Genomic DNA, 18,812 nt, shown 5'->3' on the forward strand with positions numbered 1-18,812 from the left:
GAAACGCTTTATAAATTTGGAGTTGAGGTCACTTGAACTTTAAAATTCATTTAAATAACAATTATCTACCTACTCGATTCAGTTAAAATCACCATATTTTAACTGATTGATTAGATTTTTTAATTCAAAATTTGTCACAAAATTTTTCTAAAAACACTATTATCACTAAACAAGTCGTTAAGTAAAGATTTGAATATCAAATTTTGAAAGAGTTAAATAAATAATTATGAAAACGAGACATTAAAATAGTAATAAAAATGGATTAATCCGCTAGATTTTAGTTTAATAAAAAAATCAATGTCAGCTTGTGTCTTCAAAAGAATCTACACAAAAGAAACCGCAGAATACAATTTGGGTGTAAATTTTATATCCGGTATTTTGATCTTCTAAAATAGGAAATAGCTATATCCGATTGTTTTAAGAATCGATCTTTATTAAATACTGAAAAGAATATTATGACCTTCGGTGAACTCTTTTTTAATTATTATATTTGTGAAATATGAATAGTTTTGATAACAGTGAGAAATATAAATAGGCATACAAACTGAGTAAATTCAGTATAGTATCGTGAAGATTCAAATCGACAATACAAGCAAAAACAATGCGTGCTTTTATGGTAAGAAATTTTAAGTCCTACTAACCTAATGAAATGCTAACCATACTTTTATTTATTTCAGATTTTAAGTGTCATCGCAGTTGCATCTGCACAACGATTGGGATACAACTACCAACAAGGAGTATCTGGATCCAATCCCCAAGCTTTTGGTCAGGGACAAAGCTTCATCTCAGGCAACGCTGGATATGGAGGTGATTTCGGAGGACAAGCTCAAGGATCTGGTCTCAGCTACGGTCTAAGTGGTGGATCAATTGGATCTGGATTTGGGGGTAACTCAGGATTTGGCAGTGGTTCAATAGGATCAGGTATTGGAGGTGGATTCGGATCAGGAAGCAGCTATGGATCATCTGGATCGGTTGGAGGTGGAGTCAGTTATCAACCTGGAACAAATCGTGTCATCGATGGTGGACTTAGCAAGGAATATTTCCTTTATTCTGCTCCAGCCGAACAAGCTCAAGAAGGACATTTCACAAAGAATGTCGAAACAATTATTAAGAAGAATCTCCGCGTAATCTTCATCAAGGCTCCAGAAAACAATGCCGTCCACAATGCTGCCCTCAAGATAGCCAAACAAGCAACTGAAGACAGAACTGCCATCTATGTCTTGAGCAAGGAACCCGATGTATCAGAAATCGCCACTCAAGTTCAACAAATCAGCGAGAATGTCCGTGCTAAGCCTGAGGTCCGTTTCATCAAGTACAGGACAAATGAGGATGCTCTTAATGCTCAACGTACCATTCAGCAGCAATATGAAGCTTTGGGTGGAACTTCTCAGAGTTCCAATGAAGGTGTTGCTCCAGTTTTGAACTTTGCTTCCCCCGCTAAGAATGATGGACAAGGTCGTGCAAATTTGATTGCAGCTGGTTCTTCGATCAGCTCATCCAATTTCGGCAGCTTAGGATCGTCTTCGAATAACATTGGTGTTGGTGTCAAATCAAACGAATATCTGCCCCCAGCTGTTAAGAAATAAGAACTGATATTTAGGATTGTAATTATTTATTTGGATTATGAATTGTTAAGGTTGAAATATACTATGGATAACGACTACGAAATTATGTTATAAAAAAATTTATCTTTTCTTTCTTTTTTTTTTTAATTTATCGACTTTTTAATTAATTCACAAAGCCTGATAAAAGGACTCCGTACTTTAACTATATGGGAAATGTGGTTCCAGTGAGATTTCATGGAATTGTTGTAAGTTGAAGTCACGAGCATGGTCTGTATTTTTCCCATGGAACATTCGACTTTTTAGAACTATAGGTGTTTGTTTTCAATAACTAGTTGTTCACTCTTAGCTGTCTTTTAGATAGAATAAGGAAAAATACGGCTTTAAAATTACAGCAAAATATCTCACAGCCGTATAACAAAATTGGTAACAGGGTTGTACAAAATCATTTTTTTCAATTTATTTGTTTTCCATTACAAATTTAAAAAAAAATGCATGAAGACACAAAATATTTATTGCAACTGAAAAAAAAATTGTATTAAAAAATTTGACTGCCTAAAAAATATTTTGCATTAAAAAAAAATTCAATGCGAAATATTTTTTTTTTTTTAATGTTCGTCGAATTTCTTTCAATTCTGACTATAGCGTATTTTGTAAGAAATTCGACGAGTATTACAAAAAAAAAATATTTAATGTACACATTTTGCATTTTTTTAGTGAGAAATTTTTCTAGTTGCATAGTAATTTTTTTAATGCATTTTTTTAATTGATATTCTTACAACCCTGATTTGAAATAATAAATAGTATGAAAGTAAATTTTTTTCCCCTGTTCAGCTTACCAATCGCAGCCGAAAGCTTAGGCTTACGAACTTAAGATCACGTAGTCTATATTATACTGACCAATTTTCATAGCAGGAGGTGGAGAAGTATCTATAGTTATCTCTAACATATAGAAATGGTTTTCGACTTCGTTGGCTTCAATGATAAACATATGGATAGTTACATAATTAGCAATTTGAGAAATTTCTATAAAGTGTAAATGCATCACAATTCACAACATATAATGCAACATTCCTGTCCAGTAAAAGGATTTGAAACTCATGCTGAACGTGTTTATCAACAAAATCTGGATTTATTAGGGAAAGATGGTCTTAAATGGCTCCTCTAAGGAAAATGTCCCATATCTCGAAAAAAAAGTAAAAAAGTATAGCATTTAATGCTATATATTTTGTATTTTTCAAAAATTAATCAAACAACAATTTTTTGCTTTGCTACTTAAAAAAAATCGGAGAAGTATTTAAAGTATACCTATATTATTCAAAACGTTTTGAATTTCACTAATCAAGATTACCAGGGTAAACTGGCACACTATCGAAACATAGCTGCGTGACTTTAAAAGCAAAATAATATAGTCAAAGGTCTTCTATTCCATTTTCTTGGAAAAAGTGGTGTTAAATCTCCCCAGATCTTTCTATTAGGTTGATCGTCTCTTTAGTGTAGTTTCTGTAACTTCGAATGTTTTGGTTGCTTTTGCCAGATTTTGGAAGAAATCAAGGCCTTTTGATGATGCGTCTTAGTCCTCTCTGTAGATCGTTTATATTTAGCAACCATTTTCACTTCATAAAAAAAAAATTGCACGACTGGGGTCACACGTACTTGCTCTTATGCTTAAAGTAACTCTAATGTTCAAAACATAAAATATGTTTTTATAATTAATAAAACACCGTTTTAAATGATCTTTTACAAAAAACGAAGTATGCCATTTTATTTCTTTATAAAAAGGTATTTTTAGAAAAAAAAAACGAAAATCGTTGGAGTCGTTTTTTAAAAAAATAATTTTTTACCTATACATATAAAAATTTTCTAACATTAAAAAAAAAAAAGTTGGTATGCCATTTTGAAGAAATAATTAATTTACACAAAAAAACGAAATTTCAAAATTTTTCGTGAATCCGTTTTCAAAAAATTGATTTTTCGACTAAAAAATTTTTAAATATTTTTTAAAAATCCAAAAATGTGTTTTTTGAAAATTTAATTTAATTTTAATATTATTTCTACTTAAACGCTTTTGTATAAAAAATTTCGTTGAAGTCGGGTGAGTCTTGTACGAGATATTTAGAAACCAAAAAACAGTTCTATGGCAGGTACCGTTTATAACGGTACAAAAAATATTTTTTTTATTTCAAAAGTTGGCTTTAATGTGTAATACTACACACAAAAATTTAAATCGATATCGTTAGAGCCGTTTTTGAAAAAAAAATTAACTTTTGTATTTCCGTTATATGGCAGGTATCGTTAGTTTTGGCCATAAAAATAAAATTTCAATTTCTCCTCTAGGGAATCACCCAAAACTGCTGAATACCAAGTTTGAAGAAAATCACTTCACTCGTTTAGGCTGCAGCTCCGGATAGAGACAGACAGACGGACAGACAGACAGAATTGCCGGACCAACTTTTTTGGCATTCTCCATCATCGTAATGTCACGTAAAATTGTTATCTCGAGTTCGATTTTTTTTACGAATCCTAAACTTGCCCTATAGTACCTATATCGCAAATAAAAAATGAAAGACTTAAGTGCTAGGTAGGCCATTGTGCTAAGTAGGCCATTTTGTCCGTTTCGGGTTTTTTATTTAAGTTTTATACCGAAAAATCTGAAATCATTCTAAGCCAACATACATATTTCAGTAAATTAATAAGAAATACTTCGACTACATACAATAAAAACTTTCTCCAAAATACGATATTTGTCTACAGTTTCTTTGCAAAAAAAAATTTCACAAAATTTTAAAGGGTAGGTAGCTATACTTTTTAAGGTGGCTAGGGACAGTTTGGCCTGCAAAATTTCAAATAACGGCTTAAAATTGCTAACTCGTATAATGACGGTTTTGCCCGATAAACTAAAGAATCGCATTTACAAAGCCTTCTAAATCTGTTCGATTCTACGATGCAAAGGGGTCATATTACCTCGAGGTGCCATTTTAGGCCACTTTCCCCTAACCAAACAAAGCTAATTTTACAAAAATCAAAACTGAGATTTTGGCTTTTACATTTGTTTGTAGGTATTGATTGGTTTTTGTAATCTTGACTTCATATTTCTTATAAATTGGTGACCGTTTTTTTTTATCGTGAAGAAAGTTTAAAATCAAATAGAAGAAAACGGAGGTTCAGAAAGAAATCCGTTGTCAAGTGGATTGGTGAGTCACTTACCCCATACAAAAGTGCCTCCTCTCAGATTAAGATTTAAAATTGCAATATCTTTGCTGATTGATTTGGATTTAAATCCAAAATACATACATCTTAAAGCACTTTTATCATTAAAAAAGTCGTTAGCTTAAGATTTGAATATTAAAGTGCAAGAAAGGGCAAGATTCGTTTCATTAATAAAATCCAAAGAATAAAAAAAAAAACAAACAAAAATAGAATAAACCGCTAGATTTTAGCTTATTAAAACAAAACTTTATTAATGGCTGCTTGGGTCTTCAAGACAATCAAAACAAAAGAAAACCGCAAATACAATTTGGGTGTAAATTTTATATCCGGTATTTTTAGGAAATACAAGAATCGATCTTTATTAAATACTTAAAAAAATATTATAACCTTCGGTGAGCTCTTCTTTAATTATTGCAAGACATTTACTTATGAAAATATGAATAGTTATGATAACAGCGTGAAATATAAATAGGCATACAATCCGAGTAAATTGAGTATAGTATCGTGAAGATTCAAATCGACAAGACAAGTAAAAACAATGCGTGCTTTTATGGTAAGTAACATAAGTATTAACTTAAATGATTGTAGTATTAACAATCATTTTTTTTTTTCATTTAAGATTTTAAGTGTTATCGCAGTTGCATCTGCACAACGATTGGGATACAACTACCAACAAGGAGTATCTGGATCCAATCCCAAAGCTTTTGGTCAGGGACAAAGCTTCATCTCAGGCAACGCTGGATATGGAGGTGATTTCGGAGGACAAGCTCAAGGATCTGGTCTCAGCTACGGTCTAAGTGGTGGATCAATTGGATCTGGATTTGGGGGTAGCTCATTTGGTTCAGGAATTGGCAGTGGATCAATAGGATCAGGTATTGGTGGTGGATTCGGATCAGGAAGCAGCTATGGATCATCTGGATCGGTTGGAGGTGGAGTCAGTTATCAACCTGGAACAAACCGTGTCATCGATGGTGGACTTAGCAAGGAATATTTCCTTTATTCTGCTCCAGCCGAACAAGCTCAAGAAGGACATTTCACAAAGAATGTCGAAACAATAATTAAGAAGAATCTCCGCGTCATCTTCATCAAGGCACCAGAAAACAACGCTGTCCACAATGCTGCCCTCAAAATCGCCAAACAAGCCACTGAAGACAGAACTGCTATCTATGTCTTGAGCAAGGAACCCGATGTATCAGAAATTGCCACCCAAGTACAAGAAATCAGCGAAAATGTCCGTGCTAAGCCTGAGGTCCGTTTCATCAAGTACAGGACAAATGAGGATGCTCTTAATGCTCAACGTACTATTCAGCAGCAATATGAAGCTTTGGGTGGAACTTCTCAGAGTTCCAATGAAGGTGTTGCTCCAGTTTTGAACTTTGCTTCCCCCGCTAAGAATGATGGACAAGGTCGTGCAAATTTGATTGCAGCTGGTTCGTCTACCAGCTCATCCAATTTCGGCAGCTTAGGATCATCTTCGAATAGCATTGGTGTTGGTGTCAAATCAAACGAATACCTGCCCCCAGCTGTTAAGAAATAAGAACTGATATTTAGGATTGTAATTATTTATTTGGATTATGAATTGTTATGGTTGAAATATACTATGGATAACGAATACGAAATTATGTTAAACAAAATTGATCTGTTCTTTTGTTTATTATTTATCGAGTTTTTCCGTGCAAAAAAAATTGTTTTTCAAATAAGTCGTTTTAACGCAAGCCAAGGGCGCTTGTTTTTACTGCAAGCTGGAACAGGTAATATAAAAACGAAATTCATGTGAAAAAACATGATACTCCGGTGAAATTCGGAATGAGGTTTTTAGATGAAGCACAAATAGGGAATTCATAAGGTTCTCAAATCTTTGTTGTCAAAGGGTATTTTTGTGGGGGTTAATTTGTTGTGAGAAATGTTCCATAAAAACTAACATAAATTTTGTTTAATTTTTTAGTTTTTAAACTAGGTGAAAAAGTTTCGATAGTCTGCAAAATTATCTTGAGTGAAAGGGTGTTTTTTTTGGAAATGCTGAAATCCAGAAATTCTACAAAAAAAAAAACTATGACGAAAATGGCACCCCAGTGAAAATTGACAAAAATGTTTCTTTTACCACAGGCACTAAGGATCTCAACAATCTTGAGTCTATGAAAAATATTTTAGTTAAAAGGGCTTTTTTTGGGAAAACTAGGAAAGCCCGCGATTAGTTGAATGAAATCAATGGTATAAATAGTACCCTTAAGAATTTTTACTTGCGATATAGGTACTATATATCAAGTTATGCATTCGTACAAAAAAAAAAGTTGAGATAACATTTTTCCATGACATTACGATGGTAGACAATGCCAAAAAAATGGGTCCCCGAAGTCCGTCTGTCAGTCTGTCTGTCTGTATAAGAAGCTACAGCCTAAATTGATGGACCGATTGACTTCAAACTTGGTATGTAGCGTTTTTTGGAGACTCTCCAGAGGAGTTTTTGGAATTAATTTTTTTGTACCAAAAATAACGGTACTTGTCATATACCGATTTTAGTAAAGTTGAAATTGCTCAAAAACGGCTCCAACGATTTTGTTTAAAAAATTCCAATGTAAGTTTTGAAACAAGTTCTATTTTCTAACGAAATTTTTTTTTTTGAAAATCATTATTAACGGTACCTGCCATAGAATCGTTTTTTTTTTTTAAATCCGATTTTCTCTGAAACTGCTTATTCTATTTCAGCGAAACTTTTTGTGAAGAAGCATTTATATAATTTTAATATAAGCCAAAAATAAAATTTCGAAAAAAATCATTTTTGAACTTTTAAGAAAATTTAGAAATTTTTTTTTTTGAAAAATTAAATTTTCGAAAACGGGACATTGAATTTTTTTGAAATTTTGGTTTTAGATGTTGATTAGTGATTTCTACAAAATGGCATACCAATTTTTTTTCCAAAAAATTATTTATAAAAAATTAGTTTTTTTAAAAAACGGCTCTAACGATTTTGAAATTTTTTTCTAAAAATGCATCTTAATTGATTTGATTTCAGATTTTATTTTATTAAAAAACGAATTTTATTTTTTGTTTTGTTTTGTACCTACATATATAGTAGGTACCTACATTTTCCAAATTTCTATATAAAAAGTCTTAAAAATTTAAGCAACTTTAACTCTAAGAGCAAGTTCGTGCGACCCAGTCGTGCATTTTATTTATAAATGCTATCTTTGCCATGGGAACTTCAAGTTAAATAAGTCTTTTAAATTTTTTTAAATTCAGCAATAATTTATGTTATTTTTGAAATTAAAATAAAAAATTAAAAGTGTTTGTCATCTAATGGTTGAAAGGGTGTGTTTTTTTTTTAAATAAATTTTGGGCCACCCCAAAGAAATTTAGTAACAATGATATATTGGGGATAGAAAGCAAGTTTTAAAAGTCTTAATCAAATAATTGGAAGATTTTTTTGGAGAGGGAGTAAATTTTATAATAAGTCAAGTCCCATAAAGCTAACATGATTCGTTTAGAACGTAGGTAAATGACGTTTTTTTATAATGAAAACGAATAAAAAATGAGCCTTCCGGTGAAAAAAGGATCTCTCAAATAAAAATCTCTACATACGAGTATCTTTAAAAAAAAAACCCTTTAATCCAATATAATTGTATGGCCTCCATAGATACTTCACTCCTTATAAGGTAACATTATTACTACAATTAAATCGGGTTCCATTTTTAAAACAGATTTTGGGAAATAAATACTTGTGTATCCACCCGAAATACACGCTTTCACCTAAAGTTTAATATTATTTTTGGTTTAAATAAGATTTATTATTCATTGGCTTTTTGAAACTTATTACAAAATTTATTTGTATTTTAAATGGCAAAAGTAACATTTTTAGTAAGTTTATAAGGTATTTAGGTATGTGGAATAACACGAGTACATTGAATTTATTAAGTAAAAAAAAATCATGCAATCTACGAGTATCAGTCGATTTCACAGTTTATACAAATTTTTTTAAATTCTTAGTTTTCTGTAAAAAAAAAAAAGTAAAATTGTATGAAAACTAAAATGAAAAGCTTTCAATCCAAAAAGCCATATTTTTAAAAATTATTATCTACTCTATAATTTAGTACCTACCTTAATTTATATTATTAAAATTCAATTTAATGGTTTAAACAAAAAGGGTTTTATTTGAAGGTTGGACGGAAAAGAACAAAAAAGAAAAATTAGATTTATTCCAATGATTTTATTCGACTTATAGCGGATTTTCCCTATTTACTAAAAAAAAAACACCCTTTCAAACAAAATATTCTTATAGGCAGCAAAAATGTTTGGTCCCTGTTTTACCAGTTTTCACTGGGCTACTATAAATGTCAGTGTTTCTTTTTAGTATTATTTCTACATTTCAGCATTTCTTAAAAATAAAACACTCTTTGACTTTGGTAAATCTATATAACAAATGAAACTTCTTTAACAAGTTTGAAAAATAAACAAAATCAATGTTAGCTGTTATGGAACATTTCTCAAAAACAATTCAACCTCCAAAAAAACACCCTTTGACATATTTTTTTTTTAAGAATTCCCTATTTGTGCTTCATCTAAAAACCTCATTCCGAATTTCACCGGAGTATCATGTTTTTTTCACATGAATTTTGGTTTTATATTACCTGTTCCAGCTTGCAGTAAAAACAAGCGCCCTTGGCTTGCGTTAAAACGACTTATTTGAAAAACAATTTTTTTTGCACGGAAAAACTCGATAAATAATAAACAAAAGAACAGATCAATTTTGTTTAACATAATTTCGTATTCGTTATCCATAGTATATTTCAACCATAACAATTCATAATCCAAATAAATAATTACAATCCTAGAAATCAATTCTTATTTCTTAACAGCTGGGGGCAGGTATTCGTTTGATTTGACACCAACACCAATGTTATTCGAAGACGATCCTAAGCTGCCGAAATTGGATGAGCTGATCGAAGAACCAGCTGCAATCAAATTTGCACGACCTTGTCCATCATTCTTAGCGGGGGAAGCAAAGTTCAAAACTGGAGCAACACCTTCATTGGAACTCTGAGAAGTTCCACCCAAAGCTTCATATTGCTGCTGAATAGTACGTTGAGCATTAAGAGCATCCTCATTTGTCCTGTACTTGATGAAACGGACCTCAGGCTTAGCACGGACATTTTCGCTGATTTCTTGTACTTGGGTGGCAATTTCTGATACATCGGGTTCCTTGCTCAAGACATAGATAGCAGTTCTGTCTTCAGTGGCTTGTTTGGCGATTTTGAGGGCAGCATTGTGGACAGCGTTGTTTTCTGGTGCCTTGATGAAGATGACGCGGAGATTCTTCTTAATTATTGTTTCGACATTCTTTGTGAAATGTCCTTCTTGAGCTTGTTCGGCTGGAGCAGAATAAAGGAAATATTCCTTGCTAAGTCCACCATCGATGACACGGTTTGTTCCAGGTTGATAACTGACTCCACCTCCAACCGATCCAGATGATCCATAGCTGCTTCCTGATCCGAATCCACCACCAATACCTGATCCTATTGATCCACTGCCAATTCCTGAACCAAATGAGATACCCCCAAATCCAGATCCAATTGATCCACCACTTAGACCGTAGCTGAGACCAGATCCTTGAGCTTGTCCTCCGAAATCACCTCCATATCCAGCGTTGCCTGAGATGAAGCTTTGTCCCTGACCAAAAGCTTGGGGATTGGATCCAGATACTCCTTGTTGGTAGTTGTATCCCAATCGTTGTGCAGATGCAACTGCGATAACACTTAAAATCTTAAATGAAAACAAAATTATCGTTAACACTACAATTATTTAAGTGTGAGCTTATGTTACTTACCATAAAAGCACGCATTGTCTTGTCAAACTGAATCTTCACGATACTATACTGAATTTACTCAATTTGGATGAGTATTTATATATCCAAAATAAAGATAGATTCTTTAATCATTCGGATGTATTTCCTATCATAGAAGATGGAAATTCCGGATATAAGATTGTATTTGCGGTTTTCTTTGTTTTAATTATTATTTAAAACATACAAACTGACATTAACATAGAGGCGATTCTATTTTAATTTGATTTGTATTCTATGTTTTCATTCATGTTTTGTTTATCTTTCCATTCCTTGTAGTTTGATATTCAAATCCTAACTCAACGAATTTTTTTTAATAATGAAAGTGCTTTAAGACAAATTTTGGATTAGAAAAATTCAATCAATCAGTAGAGTGCAGAGATATTGAAATTCGTACCGAATCAAATTCAAATGAAAAAAGTTCAACATAAGGTCGATATTTAGGCCGACAGAACTTGTCTCAACTATGAGAAACCTGCGTTTCATGAGAAGTACGCAAAGATAAATGGCCGAAATGGCCGAATTACATCTTCTGGTTCTGATGGTGTCTCGACTCGATAATCCACTGGGTGATTCCTTACAGGGAGGATTGAAATTTTGTTTAACTGTACGTGTCAAATAGCCAATATGAAAAACCTATTTTTTTTATAAAACGACTTCATTTGAAATTAAAGCGGTTACGTTTGAAATAGGTGGCAGTTTAAATTTTTGAAACATTGGTTAGAACTTTAAAAAAAGTCAATACAAATAAAATGCACGACTGGGTCGCATGTACTTACTTTAATGGTAAAAGTGGTCTTATCTTAAAGCTTTTTATAAACAAAAATAAGGGAAACATTTAATTTGATATTATTATTCGATAATGTATAGAGATTGTATAATTGATAAAACACTATTTTTAATGGCTTTAATCACAAAACGAGGTATGTCATCTGATTTCTTGTATAAAAAGGAAATTTTTTATTTTTTTTTTATACAAATTTTCCAACATTTTTCACAAAAATGGTTGGTATGCCATTTTGAAGAAAGGTTTTTATGTAGGTAGGGGAGAGTGCGGACAGTGAGACAGTGCAAACAGTGAGACAATCCATTTTTCTCGTTTCTGAAAATAAGCACAGTAACGCTAGTTTGGGTCAAAACGTTTATTTCCCCGTCTGTGTCTTTTAATTTTGTACCGACTAAATTAAAGCTGTCCATTTTCCTACACCCTAAAATATCACACAAAATCAGGTGAAAGTAATTTTTGGAGTGTTATAAAAAGAGTGTATAACACAAAAAAAATCTGGTTAGTGACAGAACTTTTTTTACATATGTATTATATTTATATGTTCTTTTATAAAAAAATATCATGTAATTAGAATTCCTTCTCGTTTTTTGTAATTTTATATCTTTCCGAAAAATGAAAAAAGTAAACAGTGAGACTTTATTAAAAAGCAAACAGTGAGACATAGTTTTTAAAAAGCAAACAGTGAGACATAGATTTTTAAAAAGCAAACAGTGAGACATAGATTTTAAAAAAATCTATTATTTTAGCATGACTTCAATATGATTTCGTAGTGTTTTTTCTTTCGTTTTTTATTGGCTTTTTGTTATTTTTTTTTTTTTGAAAAATGGGTTAAAGTAACATTAATTAATTAATTATATACTTGTCAATTACCTAATTATTTGACGTTTTCGTTAATTTTTTTTCACCTAAGAATGTCTCACTGATCGCACCCCTTGCAAACAGTGAGATTTTTTGACTTTTTCTACATTTTAGTCCATTGTGATACTCTCATTCATTCTTTAACTAAAAGTTTTTTGCAACATTAAGATAAAATATTACTTAAACTGACTTCAAAGTTTCGTTAAGCTATCATGAAAACATTCTAAGATATACCAATTTAAAAAAAAAAAGGGTGTCTCACCTCTCCCCTATACAAATCTTAAAAATAAAAAAATTGGTATGCCATTTAAAAATAAATATTAATCGACTCATAAAAACAAATTTTCTTTGTTTCTTTATCCTTTATTTGGTGTGTTTTTTTGTTTATCTATGAATATGGATTTTGTGCAAAAAACGACATCGGGATTTTTGAAATCCGTCCAAATCCAAATGTTTGTCACCACTGTACATACACTTTGGCAGCTGTCTGTCAAAAATGTGCCGTGCACCAAAAATTATTTGTATATTCTTAGCTACATTTTAAGACCATGACCATTAAAATTAGTTGCGTCGTTCTTGTGTTATAAGCATTTGAAGGTAGCCATATTGAATTCTTTTCGATTTTTTTTTAAATCAAACGTGGAAACTTTTGTATTTTTATTTCTAATTTTTCGAAAAAAAAACGTTGGTAATTTTATATATATATTTGTTCAACAATCTTATCAGAATCCATTTAAGAATTTTATCTGAAAAGTACATAGCGTATATCTCGAAATATTAACATTTCAATGTAACCATATCAAAAAAATGTTTGATTATTTTTTTCTATAGCTGCGTTCCTTTGGAAACATTTATCTACTGCTTAGTACTTAAAACTACTTTGAACTGCTTTTGCTGTACTGAAAAAGTAGTTCAAAGCAGCTTTGAGTACTAAGCAGTAGATAAATATTTCCAAAGGAACGCAGCTTATGAGAGCTTTTTTCAAACCCCATTTTCTCCGCTTTTTTTTTGTTAATATTTTTAGATATATCTGTATAAGATACCTATAAGCTATAACACAACAAATAAAGTACCTTGGCACTACTATTTTTATGGAGAGAAAGTAAAATCTGGATAAATCTTAATATTGAAGAAAAGTGGAATTTCACCACAATTGCCGCCCGGGTGCCACCCGGGTGCCTGAAAACGGATTAGTTATTTGTGAAAAAATTTAATTAAAAAAAAATTGTTTTGTAGGAAGAAAAATTTTGTTTTTCCCAAAAATAACATTCTTCGTAAAAAGTGATTAATGTATTTCTTGCACCGTACCTATTTGAAAAAGATTAAAATCTCCCAAAATTGGTACATATATGTTTATAGTTGGTACAGCAATTGTTGGCAAAAAAAAAACGAAAACCCCTCTAGACAAATCTGCAAAATGCTGGTTAAAATTTCTTAACACAATATTCAAACAAAGGTGTATTTTATGTATTTTTCTTCTAGATGCTTCTATATTCAATACAATTTAATCACACAGCCTATCACCAACCCCAGCGGACAAACGAAATGCTTCCAACAATAATTTATTCGTCAAATTACGATAAGTAGTTTCGAAGTTATAATTGACCAGATGTATAGATACTCAGAACTCAGGCTATTATCTGTCAGCTGTGACTAAGAAAAACTAGAACGGTTCGTAGTGCTCCTAATTAAATTTATCGAACGTAAAATGTCAATATTTTTTTTTACTAAAAAGAAAATTGATTTCAACCCAAAAATAAATCAGCTTAAATTAAACCGCGGCATTAAAATATGTTTATATATTCATTCAATTTATTATCAATGTCAAATGTTCAGGTATCATCTTGGAGAGAATCAAAGGCAAACAACAATTAAGATGACAAACTCCAATCGGTTGTTGATCTTATATCCGTCATTTGATCTATACGAAAAGGAACACGAAATAGTCGCGGTTTTGTTTTATGACCCATGTTGGCTAAATGCAAAGATAACAAACGCCCTGCATAATAACTGAAGACTCTATGGCATTATAGCATAGTGACCTTAAAGACTGACTTTTTTTGCACGTCATAGAGATTTGACCAAGTTTGATCTTTTTGTTGTGCTATAAATAGTCAACAATTTGATATCATTGAGTATAGTTTCAAGAGAACTCAATAGAAGAAGACAATAGAAAAATAATGCGTGCTTTTGTGGTAAGAACTAAAAGCTTCTATTAATTTATTGTTTTTATGTTAACAATTTGTTTGTCCTTTAAGATTTTAAGTGTCATCGCAGTTGCATCTGCAGGACGATTGGGATACAACTACCAACAAGGAGTATCTGGAACCAATGATTATGCTTCATCTGGATCGGGTTTGAACTCCGTCTTTTCACTTGGTAGCGGACAAGGACTTGGAGGCGGTGATTTCGGTGGACAAGCTCAAGGATCTGGTATCAGCTATGGTCTTAGCGGTGGATCACTTGGTGGTGGATCAATTGGATCTGGATTTGGAGGCAGCTCATTTGGATCAGGAATTGGTGGTGGTTCAATTGGATCAGGTATTGGCGGTGGTTTCGGATCAGGAAGCAGCTATGGATCATCTGGATCGATTGGAGGTGGAGTCAGTTATCAACCAGGATCAAACCGTGTTATCGATGGTGGACTCACTAAGGAATATTACATTTATTCTGCTCCAGAGGAACAAGCTCAAGAAGGACACAACACCCAAAGTATCGAAACTGTTATCAAGAAGAACCTTCGTGTGATCTTCATCAAGGCTCCAGAAAACAACGCTGTCCACAATGCTGCCCTCAACATTGCCAAACAAGCAACTGAAGACAGAACTGCCATCTATGTTTTGAGCAAGGAACCTGATGTATCAGAAATTGCCAGTCAAGTTCAACAAATCAGCGAAAATGTTCGTGCTAAACCAGAAGTCCGTTTCATCAAGTACAGGACAAATGAAGATGCTCTTAATGCTCAACGCACCATTCAACAACAATATGAAGCTTTGGGTGGAACTTCTCAGAGTTCCAATGAAGGTGTTGCTCCAGTTTTGAACTTTGCTTCTCCTGCCGCTCATGCCGGTCATGGACAAGGTCATGCTAATTTGTTAGGATCTGGTTCGTCAATCAGTTCCGCCAGTTCACCAGCTCTTAACTTTGGTTCTGCATCAGAACAAAGTTCACAGAGTGTTAGTTTGGGTAACTTAGGATCGTCTTCCAATAGCGTTGGTGTAAAATCAAACGAATACCTGCCCCCAGCTGTTAAGAAATAAGAATTGATTTCTAGGATTGTTATTATTTATTTGGATTGCGCACTGTTGAGGTTGAAATATACTACGAATTAAAACTTTATATTAAAAAAAAAAATTGTTTTTGTATTGACTAGAAAAAATGTTCGATTATAGGTACAATTCAAAATCGAAACTGCAACCTTTTTTAAAAAAAATAGGTACTATCATATTTTCTAAAACTACAAAATCTCATCTTATATGTAGAATAATCTGGGTTCTGGAGTACACTTAAATCCAGGGCACGTTAAACAAAAGATGAGTTGAGATTGAGTATTAGAACTCTCTTTGCAAAATGCTTCCGTTGTTAACTCAAAGCGCAGCAAAAGCTAATCCAAAAAAGAAAGCAAAAGATTCTACATACATCGTACAATTTGATTTTAACGTAAAAAAAAGCTCAACCAGAGAGAAGCCCAAAGAAAATGTCTGAAATGTTTGCTCTTTGCGAACAATATTATTTTTTGAATTTGTATAGTTTTTAAGAGCAACTTATCTCCATTCTCCACTCCTGAAGAATTACCAGTTTGAATCTTTTTGCGCAGGAAGTACCCAAACGGACGATTATGTATCCAAAAACATACTTTAAGCCCTTACCACTGGTTTAACCCCGTGTTGAGATTATTTAAACTCGACATCAATTGTTTTAAGGCTGCGTTCACGTTCAAAATTTGTTATCGTTACGATGCCCCGAAGCCTCTTTATTGAGTTGCTGAAGATTCACTGTTTTTTTTTTTTTGTATGTTAATGATACTAATAGAAACAGAAATTAAAAGTTAACATATTGAACATCTGTGACAGTTCCCCGGAGCCAAGTACACGGTTTAAAATTCTGTCGTAGTTTTTAAAACAACCTTTGAAAAATAAATTTAAAAAATTGAATTTGTGTACTAATTTGAAGGTGCTTTGTGTATTTCGGCAATATGATTTTACCTAACAAAGATTATGAAAGAAATAATGGAGATAATAATATCAATAGTATTATATGTATTTATGATAAATAATCATCACTATCAGTACGTTTTTGTTTCGCAGAAAGAAAAATTCTTTGTTAATAAAAAAGAAAAAAAAGCAGTGATTCCAACTATAATAAAACTATTATTTAATATCTTAAATTAAGTGGTTTTTGGCTTAATTTAAGATGGAAGTCATCTGTCAAAAAACTATGCAGAAATCCGCTTGTTTTTTGGTGGTCTTTTCCCGTGTAATTTTCAGTACTTTTTTCATAGGTACATTCCTATCATGAAGCTTGTGCGCTTTGTAGTCTAGAATCTTAATCAATAATTAAAAAGTTATTTAAAACTTTCATTCCTGGACTATATACAATATACATTAATAGTAAAATAATTTCGATATTGTGTGTACTTACAACATCAACGACGCGACGCCTTCTTGTTCTTTGAAGTCTTCCAAAGATGACCACTTCCGTGCGAATAGGTTTCCCACTTCAATATTGGAATTTCAAATAGGTACCTACATACATATGTAGACGTAAATACGTATGTAAAACTAATTGATTTGAAGCATTTGTTTGTTTATTTTAATTTTAACTATCATCTTTATGTATGTTTATAACCCCCACATTTGATATTTTAACAATTAAAGGTCAACGTATAGGGTCTTTTGAAGTGCTCAATTGCTTAAAAAATACCTGACCGATATAACTTTTGAGTATGCATTTTAAACTCATGAAGTATCTTTTGACCACAAAACAGTTCACTGTCACTGTTCACATCCTAATATGGGCCGTGCAAGTGCATTGACCTTTATTTGTATAGCTTTTTAACAAGAGCATCTATTTGTTCATCAGAAAAGACATTTTTAAAGATGAATTACGTGGTCTTTTGTTTGTTATAAATCGCATTGATAATTTTGTTACTAATTCAGTTTTTGTTTGAAATCAGTTCGATCAAGACCAGTAGTTATCAAAAAAGATATAAACATTGTATTATAAAAGAAAAAATGGTAATACTACTATCAAATTCAATTTAATCTTTCGTAACACCTAAGTTTTCATTTTCAACATTCATTTACAATAGATTTTTGGAATTTTAATAATAACTTTTTGCATCAATGGTTACCTTCATGCTGGACCAGTTCCATCTCAGCTTCAAGGTGGTTCCCCATACTTACCACCATTACCTGAATCATCGTCTGATTATGCAAAAGAAGTCTTGAAAAATACAAACACAATTTCGTATAAAACAAATCATAATTCCCAAAATGGCTCAGAGACTACTCCCCAATTAAAGTCAGAATCTAGTTATAGTCGAACATACCATAACTCATATGCTGCACAACCTTCAGGAATTGGTAAGTTTTGTCAAAAATCAAATTTAAATTATAATTAAGAATTCCTTAAGCAAGCAGTCTTCCAATTTATACTTAAACTAAGTTTTGAAAAATTATCTGAATTTTCAAGAATTTAGTATTTTTTTATTTCAATAATTTCAATAAATTTAAGGAGAAAACCTTTTACTTCCACCGACATCAGAACCTTTACCATCATTAATTCCAAGCACAGTCCTGAATCAATTAAAATCAACTTCATCAACAACATTTCCTACCTTAATAAACAACTCAATAGTTAGTTCAACATTCAGCAATAATGATGAAAACAGCTTGTTGCCGCCATCAATTGTAATGGTGGACAGTTCAATGGAAGTATTGACACCATCGCAAAACCAAACAATCCTTGCTGCCAAATTGTTGGCCGAGTCACTTTTACAAAAAACCGAAGATAGTTCTTCAACGAAATTTGATAATTTAGAACCGAATGAAGAAAAGAAATTTATTCCAAAAGATATGTATATTGTCAAAGCTCAAAAAAATGCATACATTGTTCCAAGTAAGTAAATCCTCCTTTAACTTAGGTATTTAATGTTCTTTTAAATCAGTTATAAAAAAAAAGAAATTTTCAATAAATGATAATTTGTTCTTTTCTATTACAGACAATTTGAATACAATGGACATGGACATTCAAGAACTATACAGCATGCGTAATAATCTAGACAAAGCTTACATCAATCAGTTTATTTTTATTGTTAAACCGGAAAATATTAATTTTTTGAACAAATTAGTTTAAAATATTGTAAATGTTTGTATTGTTTATGTTTTTATTTAAATTTTAAACTTGTTTGTGTGTTTTTCTGTATTAAATAAAATTTGTTGTCTCATTATTATTACTTGAGGATTTTTGTTTTAATGAATTTTCATTTTTAAGAGTTTTTTTATTTAGTCAACAATTTTGTAAAAAAAATAGACTAAATAAAAAAAAAAAAAATGCA

At 31.8% G+C, this 18,812-nt stretch overlaps 5 protein-coding genes across 5 annotated transcripts; 4 read left to right on the top strand and 1 right to left on the bottom strand.

Annotated features, from left to right (window-relative positions):
- The first annotated feature begins 183 nt into the window (after positions 1-183).
- On the top strand, positions 184-1,650 carry LOC129916197 (keratin, type II cytoskeletal 1b-like). Its single transcript, XM_055996028.1, has 2 exons — positions 184-616; positions 678-1,650. The coding sequence occupies exons 1-2, from the start codon at positions 602-604 to the stop codon at positions 1,584-1,586; spliced, it is 924 nt and encodes a 307-aa protein (XP_055852003.1). The 5' UTR covers positions 184-601; the 3' UTR covers positions 1,587-1,650.
- A 3,615-nt stretch (positions 1,651-5,265) lies between these two features.
- LOC129916196 (keratin, type II cytoskeletal 1-like) lies at positions 5,266-6,380 on the top strand. The gene is made up of 2 exons (XM_055996026.1): positions 5,266-5,325; positions 5,392-6,380. Exons 1-2 carry the CDS (start codon positions 5,311-5,313, stop codon positions 6,307-6,309), a joined length of 933 nt encoding a protein of 310 aa, XP_055852001.1. The 5' UTR covers positions 5,266-5,310; the 3' UTR covers positions 6,310-6,380.
- A 3,231-nt stretch (positions 6,381-9,611) lies between these two features.
- LOC129915077 (keratin, type II cytoskeletal 1b-like) lies at positions 9,612-10,879 on the bottom strand. The gene is made up of 2 exons (XM_055994538.1): positions 10,594-10,879; positions 9,612-10,529 (listed from the first exon to the last, which is right to left on the bottom strand). The coding sequence occupies exons 1-2, from the start codon at positions 10,606-10,608 to the stop codon at positions 9,612-9,614; spliced, it is 933 nt and encodes a 310-aa protein (XP_055850513.1). The 5' UTR covers positions 10,609-10,879.
- Positions 10,880-14,433: 3,554 nt separating this feature from the next.
- LOC129915078 (glycine, alanine and asparagine-rich protein-like) lies at positions 14,434-15,569 on the top strand. Its single transcript, XM_055994539.1, has 2 exons — positions 14,434-14,448; positions 14,512-15,569. Exons 1-2 carry the CDS (start codon positions 14,434-14,436, stop codon positions 15,511-15,513), a joined length of 1,017 nt encoding a protein of 338 aa, XP_055850514.1. The 3' UTR covers positions 15,514-15,569.
- Positions 15,570-15,823: 254 nt separating this feature from the next.
- Positions 15,824-18,610, top strand: LOC129915079 (uncharacterized). The gene is made up of 4 exons (XM_055994540.1): positions 15,824-15,913; positions 17,565-17,838; positions 17,990-18,373; positions 18,477-18,610. Exons 1-4 carry the CDS (start codon positions 15,824-15,826, stop codon positions 18,608-18,610), a joined length of 882 nt encoding a protein of 293 aa, XP_055850515.1.
- Positions 18,611-18,812: the final 202 nt, after the last annotated feature.

This window comes from Episyrphus balteatus, chromosome 3 (assembly GCF_945859705.1).
Source record: "Episyrphus balteatus chromosome 3, idEpiBalt1.1, whole genome shotgun sequence".
NCBI classification, from domain to species: domain Eukaryota; kingdom Metazoa; phylum Arthropoda; class Insecta; order Diptera; family Syrphidae; genus Episyrphus; species Episyrphus balteatus.

Bases quoted from the DNA above. Each gene is read 5' to 3' on its own strand.
- LOC129915079 (XM_055994540.1), top strand. From the start codon at position 15,824: ATGCTTCCGTTGTTAACTCAAAGCGCAGCAAAAGCTAATCCAAAAAAG. The intron at 15,914-17,564 runs GTAAAAAAAAGC...CATTTACAATAG, and splicing joins TCGTACAATTTGATTTTAAC to ATTTTTGGAATTTTAATAAT. The intron at 17,839-17,989 runs GTAAGTTTTGTC...AATAAATTTAAG, and splicing joins TGCACAACCTTCAGGAATTG to GAGAAAACCTTTTACTTCCA.